Genomic DNA, 7,897 nt, shown 5'->3' with positions numbered 1-7,897 from the left:
ATATTTGTTCTGCAGTGTCTGATGGTTAATAATGTCCAAGCCTACTTGTAAAGATACTGTGTTCAATATCATCATGAAGTTTCAGATGTGAACTATTTAAACTATTCTTTCTTTCATACAAAGTGGGAGATAAAGGTCTTCCATGTTTAGATCTGTAAATATAAGTAAATTACAGCCTTTGCGTACCCTTTATAAAATATAAATAGGTCACACAAAACACACACATGACCTGTGTGCGTTTTGTGTGACCTATTTATTCCAATGATTATTATAACTAATAAGCTAATCGGGCTTAGGCTTCTTAAGCAAAAAATGATATGTTCAAGTAGTTAATAGCTTCTCAATCCTTCATTTAGGTTTCATTAGATGACGACTAGATGACTACTCTATGACTAAGTTTATGTTGCCAGGATTAAATTTTACTTACCAGTCAACAGAATGTTGATTAACCAGGAGTAGCAGCTGTAGACAAAAGGCAGAATTTCTTTAAATAAATTATTTCTTTGGATAGATACTATAATTAAACGGCTGGCCGGCCGTGCCTCTCTCCCCATTCAGCCACCTTGTCAACTGCGCTCGATAGATGGCGTCTCACAGTTGCTCAGACAGTTGGAGTGGCCGAACATTTAGTTGTATTTAGTTTTTGTTGCATTCTGAAAGTCTCCCACCTCCTAACTGAGGGGGGCTCAATTGTACAAATTACATGAGTAAAATGTTAAAATTTTAACGTAGCTTGAACCTGAAAACATACATGAGAAATATGAGACAAAATGCTGACCTAACAGCTGGAACTGTGAAAAAGGCAGAAAAACAAAGCAATTTATTTATTTCCCTGCGACCATTTTTCTAAATCCTGTGTTCCCCTGGAGATGGCGCCGTTGCTGTGGTGTGATATCACCCAGAGAAATGACAGTTCTCTTTTATGTTTTGCCGTGTTTCCACTGCAGGGTGCGGTACAGTTCGGTTCGCCTCAGTCCGGTAGGGAGGGGGCGGTATAGCCCAGCGCAGTTCCGAGGTCGCGTTTCCACCGCCGACAGTACCCTTTATGGTAGGCCGGATTTCGATAGCCGCGGCAGCTACGTAAACATCGTAAACAACGTCTTCCTCCCCAAGAATGCAGAGGAACGTCTCCACCTCCTTGTTCGGCCAAGCAAGCGTTTTACGCGACATGTTCATTGTAAAGAATAATACCTCGAGGCTACAGTTTGTTTGTTTTTATCCACACGTCGCCCGGAAGTGACGATTCTGTCGACCAATCAACGGAGGGGGTGTGTAGCTCGAATTTTCCGGCACCCTTTCAGGCGTCTCAGTACCCCAACGGAGGAGCACTGAAGACGAGGGCAAAACGAGTACGGCTCAGTCCGGGTCACGCCCACTTTTGGCGGTGGAAACGCAATCCGTACCGCACCTTTGTGTATCGTACCGTAGCGCAACCTGCAGTGGAAACGCGCCAGAAGTCAGTCAACTCGTAGGCCAGCGTTACTGAACACCTGTAGAGAGATGTGTGAGAGATATGCGTCTAACCTCTTGTCGCGCAGGTAGACTAGGGAGAACACGACCCCGCCGACACACAAGGGGAAGACCAAATAAGACAGGTATCTGGAGGCCTAGGGGGCAGAGACACACACGTTAAACTCAAGAAAGGTCTAGAAGGAAAGTAAGATGGCATGACAGCCTTTAACATTGACCGGCCGGTCAAGCAGACGAGAGAGAGAGAGAGGGATGGAGAGAGAGAGAGAGAGAGAGAGAGAGAGAGAGAGAGAGAGAGAGAGAGAGAGAGAGAGAGAGAGAGAGAGAGAGAGAGAGAGAGAGAGAGAGAGAGTGTGTGTGCGTGCGTTTGTGAGTGTTTGAGTGTGTGCCTTTGGCCTGAATGTGTGCACGTGTGTGCACGTGTGTCTGTGTACGAAGACGAACAAACACAACAGAGTTATGTCAGAACGCATTCCAGGATCCAAGTGGAAGATCAACATTGAGGGCGTGAGGTGACGACCATACAATGTAGGGTGTGTGTCTTCTTGTGCATCACGCAGTCTACCTGGTATGATCTCAACATTTGAATTGTGTCCTGTTAGAGTGAGATATCATGCAATAAGGTAAGGAAAAATCTGTCTTTCTACGGAGGCATGTACCTGTGAATCATACTCCGATGTCTTCCTCTCTGCTTCATCCAGTTTACTAACCTGCACACAGTGTCAGGGGAATGTTACCGACATGGGGTGTATTTCAGCAGGTGAATAATACGGAGTAAATACAAGAGAGGCTTTCATTACAGCCCAAAAGTGGCGGGAGGTCAGAGCAGAGTCGACGACAGAGGAGCTACCAGGTACAAGACTAAACAGCGCCCCCCTCTGGTCCACGTACATACATACATCTTTATACTTTATAGTTATTATTGAAAGTTTGGAGGAATGCCTTGTACATGCACACCCTGACCGAAAGGTGGCGCAGACAAAAAAAGTTATATTCTAAATGTGTTTGATTAACGCAATAATGTCGGGTTATTCAGTATAATATTTCAATTAAATGGTTTAATGTAAATTATGATATGTACTCACATGCATGATGGGCCTGTAGCTCTTCAGATGCACATGGATCTTGAATACTTTGAAGACCTTCCATACCTGGGAGGGAAAAGAACGATCAATGATGAAAGAAGCATAATCATAAACATTAGTTTTATGGCTTGATCTGTAAGGCCATTTATAATATACATTTTATAATTTCTGTTATACCTCCGTCACCCTAAAACCACCTCAGTAAACATTTAAAATTAATAGATTTGGCGTTTCCACTGAAGTAGGCAGATTGTATTTCTTGATCAAACTGTACTATGCTTTAAATGAATTTATCGTTGCGTGTCCAGAAGGGGAGATCGCTGGGTCAGCATTTGCTTTCCATTGTCCTGCAGAGTAACGCTGCTAGGCTAGCTAGGCCGTAGCTTAGCTCCCGCCCCTGCTTGTCCAGCCTCCGACGACTGAAACAGGGGGGTGCAACGGAGCTCGAGGAGAAGAGCTGGAGATTTGGCGATAGACGGAGGTGAAGCAGCTGATGACTTCCTGTATGAGCTACCTCCACGCAGGCTCCCAGGCCCACAGGAAGCAGCACCAGCAGACTGGTATCCTCCAGCAGATGGACGAAGACCAGCAGAGTGCCCAGGCAACGCCACACAACTACAGAGGACACGGTGGGAAGATATGGGCGGAAATCGACACTAACACAAACCTACTATCTTTAAACGGTGTGCCAAAGGAAATGTACTCAACTGTTGACCAACTGTTTTTAGAGAGATGATGAGGACTAACTTTTTAATGTCACTCTTTTACTTAAATATACATGAGCATTGAATGTCCTATACTCTAGCATCACAATTTAAATTCAACTTTATAATAAGACACCAAGCAGCCTTAATCAAAATGAGGCCACGAAGCAACCAAAGACGCCCGAAATATCTCCTTTCCCGCTCTTTGGAATGTGGGCTACATTAGAGAGGCTGCTATGTAGCCCACCTGCCAAAGAAGATCCATTCTTAAGTAAAGAAACCAAACTCTTAAAGCAAACCACAAGTTCAACACTAACAATTTTTTATAGCATTTGAAAGTATTTTCACGGCTTTGCAATTTGAGTTCAGTGTTTAAATCTTGAGGACTTTCCCGTTGGCCACAACAGAGGACATCCTCTATAGATATTCGGCACATGTACCATAACTTTGGGAGAGCATTGTTTGAACAGATCCTGTTGTGCTCCTTACCTGTCCTCCTTGACATGCCCGCCATGCTCTTCTTCTTCCTCCACGACGTGATGTCGTTTTTAAGGGCCAGGAATTCACAGATGAGCTGCAACGTATACAACACATCTATGAACGCATGGTACAGTACACTGTTCAAAAATAGGCCAATATTATATACACACGATTATTATTATTTAGAAAACCAGCGCTGTCAAAAGTGGCAGACAGCCACAATTTCCCTTTTTCTTTCGAATATTTTTTCTCTGTTTCATCGTGTGGGAGAAAAAGCGTTGATACCGATTATCTGTCAAATGCAGCAGAATGTATTGATCAGCTGATATGAGATCCCAAATGAGCATATCTATCTCTATCTTCCTATTTACATTCTGTTTCTTACTGCCTGGCACTATATCTATCCATCTGAGCGAATATTATGGTTTTGTATTCTATATGTAATGGTTTTCGATGACAACACACCAAACCCTTCCATCCACAGCACACAGACGCACGGGGTGTGTGGTGGCGTGTGGTCTCACATGCAGAGCTGTGACCAGGGCGGTCAGGATCAGCAGGTAGACGTTGGAGCCCCGCAGTGTCTCCTTGATCTCGTCGATGTTCTCCTCTGTGAAACCTGCAACAGTAACAGTGGGTCGGCTTAGCTCAGGAGGTAGAGCAGTTGTCTTGTAGCCGAAAGGTTGCTAGTTCGATCCCCGGCTCCGCGTAGCTGAGTGTTGATGTGTCCCCGAGCGAGAGACTTAACCCTAAGCCGGCTGTCGCCTTGCATGGTTGACTCTGCCGTTGGTGTGTCAACGTGTGTATTAACCGTTGTAAGTCGCTTTGGATAAAAGCGTCTGCTAAATGCGCTACCGATAAATAACAGAACACAGTGGACCCACAAGTCTCTGGTGTATTTCACTACACAGAAGCTGCTTCGTCGCTTGACGAATCCATGAACCATAAGACTCAATCCTAACCCAATGAAAAAAAGAAATTGTGCTGATAGCAGCTTTTTAACTGTCACTTGGTTGCAAGTCATCTAAAGAAAATGTAAATCAAAAACGGTTTACAAATAATTTTTTTTTAGCATAGAAAATATAGCCTATCTTACAAATGAATAGCAAACCAGCATCTCACACAACACATCAAGACACATCCGATATCAGGTGAGCGAGAGGGTGAACTGTGGACGGCCGACTGACCAAACTGCCGCAGTGAGTGGACCAGGTCCTGCAGGTGGATCCAGAACCTGAAGCTCTGGAGAGACGTCCCCCGGTAGGACACGGTCAGGGGGAGGTGGCGCGCGCTGCTGCTGACCTCCTGCACACACAGCACAGGACGGGCGCACGGGCGCACATTCATCCCTGCAGGGTTGGGAACTTGAAGCGAAGGCACTACATGCATTTACGTTCAGGGCGTTTAGCAGACGGTTACATTCAAAACGACTTACACTAAATACATTTGTCAGAATAAAGAGAAACAACAATATATAGCTGTCTGTACAGTAAAGATGCTCATGAACACGTCGCCCTTGACTATCTTCTGTCTCCTGTAAATAGATATTGTGTGTGTTTTCATGGGAGAGTGTGGATAATGTGTGTTTCGATGTTTGGAGCGTGGGCTACATCTACAAAGATTTTCCGTCCCACTGTTGAGAAACGCTCACATTAATCTGAGAGAGACTACGGCCTACCAGCAGGTCTCTGGCGCCGACGCTGAGCTGATCCACCAGGAGCAAGGGGAGGTAGGTTGTCTTCCTCCCGTCCGGAAAGCTGAAGAGCAAGACAAACCAACATTGCATCATATCTGCCATTTAAAGGCAATGCCCCCCTCATCAAAAACCCTAAAAAAAAAAAAGGTTAAAAAAAAGTTCTTTCAGCAATTTGTGACAGCCCCAATGAGTTTTGAACGAATTATGATTTGATTCTGTCTCATGATTCTGATGAACGGCCAGTGGTAAAAATGAACATATAAGAACCGTGCATTGCAACTCTTAACAAAGGAATGGCGTGTATTCTGGGCCTTTTTATAAACAGACGGATGGGGCGGTATGAGTGACAGGATGATTGCAATCAAGCCATCATTCAACAAGGATCGGTGTTAACGAGTCCTCGGCTTTTGGAGACTCACACGCGCATGTGGCGTCTCAGGTCACTTGGGAGCCCTGCCTTGTTGAAGGGGAAGTCCGTGGACAGCACCGTGATTGACAGGTGTGGCTTCCAATGGGAAACAAGAGCCTCTAATCTGTAAGACCCCTGCTTAAAGGAGACAAACACAAACAAATAGGGACAGACACAAACTGTAGGACTCGTGGGTAAGACAGCAAGGTCCGATATGCAAAACCGTAAAGTTGCAAGATCTGACAGTGACACCTATTGTGAACAGTTTAGGACTGAGACACCAATCTTAGGAATGTCTTAATTATGCCCCCACAGGGACTACTATGGAAACAAGCCTTTGTGCGTCATCGTGTCGTCCCTCGACTACACACTGCGTACGACACAGTGCGCTGTTCATAATCTATATCAAAAACGATCAAATCAAATCAATCAATCGATCAACACCACATCCTATCCCGTGTTACCTGGCGCACGGCGCCCCTCGGTGCAGCTGTGTGTCTGGGCGTGGTGTAGGTGGTCAGGGGGGCCGCGTGGTGCACCCCCCTGTGGTCCTCCAAGGGGGAGACGCCAGCCTTGTGGAGGTACACGACCGCGTGGAGGCTCCCGTTGGCCCGGGTCTCCTCCGGCAGAGAGACGTTCACCTGCCTGCAGAGAGGGCGGGGGAAACAGCCTGTGAGACGGCTGTGCTCTCAGGGGGTGTTGGGTGACATTGTGATAGTAACATTGATGTATTACAATTAAATAAATACATGGGATTGCTCCTGTTTAATGGAAAAGTTAATATTTCTCAGACTTCTGTTATATGCAGAAAATAGTTGATGGCAAAAATACAAAATAAAAAATTATTACACAATTGCAAATTTTTTGCACAACTTTGCACAAAAACACGGTGTCTTTTTCTAAACAACCATTTTGTGATTAAATGTAGAAACTTCTCTCTTAACCTACTTTTCAAACGCAGAGTGCGGGTCGAAGGGGTCCACTGTGAGGATGAGGTTTAGCGGACTCTCCTCCGGGACCAGGCAGGTGAACACGCTCAGCTGGTGAAGACGAGCAGCGCATGAATAACGGTCTGCAGAAACCAGGTTTCTGGAGCAGACCCATGGGGGCCTGGGTTTGATTCATGGGTGATATTTTACGAACTGTGTTTTATAATAAAGAAATGAGCTCGCAAAATGAACGTAGCCTGGAGGTCAGGAATATTGATATATTTCAGGGTTACACATGAAATGTAGAAATTACCGTAGACTTAAATGACTTTTTAGGTCTATGATAGGCATAACTTTCTGTATTGTCCGAAATGTTTTTCGTTAAAAGACATCCATAAGAGTCTGATCTAAGCTTTTTCTTCATTCTGTGTGTTCTCTGTGAATGTGTCTCTCTCAAACAGAAAGCAAAAAACGCTGTCCCAATTGATTTTATTTAGATTGATTTAGATAGATTCGATTTCTTATTTAGTCAATTAGTTAATCAATACGAGCGAGAGAGCGAGAGAGGCTATATTATAAACTACCAAACACGTTGTAACGAACCTGTAGTTTTGGTCGATCTGCCAGGTAGGAAGTGATACACTGTTCTCCCTTTCCCTTGTCGCAAGGTTTCGTGTTCAGGAAGCCGTACAGCACCCAGGCGGTGTGACACATGTAGACCACAAACACCCCAAGAAAGATCCTTGTGAAAGACATCCTTTTACTCCCACTGTCTCCAGGTTTGGAATAACACGAGGGAAACATTATTTTAAACCAGCAAAATATAAGCAAATCGAAATAGATAAAATAAAGTGGAATGTAAATACAGAAAACACCAGAAAAAACGCGTTATAAAAGTACAGATTCAAAAATAAAAGTCATCATAAAGGTTAACATTTAGCCCCGTGAGTCTTCCTGCACTGCCAGCATCCTTCCGGTCGCTGGCGTCACGACGTAGCATCACCAGGAAACCGCGAACCGGAATCCTGCATCAGGACCAGCATCAGCAGCGTGCTCCAACCATAGGCTCCAACTACACAGAGCATACGGTAGCTATTTAAATATACAGAAAGGCAGAAAAAAAA

General features: G+C 44.8%; 1 protein-coding gene and 1 long non-coding RNA gene across 3 annotated transcripts in view; one reads left to right on the top strand and one right to left on the bottom strand.

Moving 5' to 3' along the window:
- The window catches only part of LOC132460151 (lipid scramblase CLPTM1L-like), a 10,910-nt gene extending 3,013 nt beyond the window's left edge, over nucleotides 1-7,897 (bottom strand). The window contains exons 1-13 of one of the 2 annotated variants that reach the window (XM_060055201.1): nucleotides 7,377-7,897; nucleotides 6,793-6,884; nucleotides 6,309-6,489; nucleotides 5,855-5,982; nucleotides 5,418-5,496; nucleotides 4,927-5,044; nucleotides 4,264-4,358; nucleotides 3,749-3,833; nucleotides 3,070-3,170; nucleotides 2,556-2,621; nucleotides 2,130-2,180; nucleotides 1,525-1,607; nucleotides 428-462 (exon numbers count right to left, since the gene is read on the bottom strand). In XM_060055201.1, coding sequence (XP_059911184.1) covers nucleotides 428-462; nucleotides 1,525-1,607; nucleotides 2,130-2,180; nucleotides 2,556-2,621; nucleotides 3,070-3,170; nucleotides 3,749-3,833; nucleotides 4,264-4,358; nucleotides 4,927-5,044; nucleotides 5,418-5,496; nucleotides 5,855-5,982; nucleotides 6,309-6,489; nucleotides 6,793-6,884; nucleotides 7,377-7,577 — 1,315 coding nt within the window. In that variant the 5' untranslated portion in view covers nucleotides 7,578-7,897. The remainder of the gene's footprint in view (nucleotides 1-427; nucleotides 463-1,524; nucleotides 1,608-2,129; nucleotides 2,181-2,555; nucleotides 2,622-3,069; nucleotides 3,171-3,748; nucleotides 3,834-4,263; nucleotides 4,359-4,926; nucleotides 5,045-5,417; nucleotides 5,497-5,854; nucleotides 5,983-6,308; nucleotides 6,490-6,792; nucleotides 6,885-7,376) is intronic. The other variant, XM_060055202.1, reaches the window with a different exon arrangement.
- On the top strand, nucleotides 1,603-4,664 carry LOC132460154 (uncharacterized). Its single transcript, XR_009526355.1, has 4 exons — nucleotides 1,603-2,093; nucleotides 2,228-2,323; nucleotides 2,909-3,866; nucleotides 4,224-4,664. It is a non-coding gene; the product is annotated as an uncharacterized LOC132460154 (long non-coding RNA).

This window comes from Gadus macrocephalus, chromosome 6 (assembly GCF_031168955.1).
Source record: "Gadus macrocephalus chromosome 6, ASM3116895v1".
In the NCBI taxonomy this organism is placed as follows: domain Eukaryota; kingdom Metazoa; phylum Chordata; class Actinopteri; order Gadiformes; family Gadidae; genus Gadus; species Gadus macrocephalus.
The sequence above is the reverse complement of the archived record's forward strand: the minus strand, read 5'-3'. Positions and strand labels throughout refer to the sequence as shown.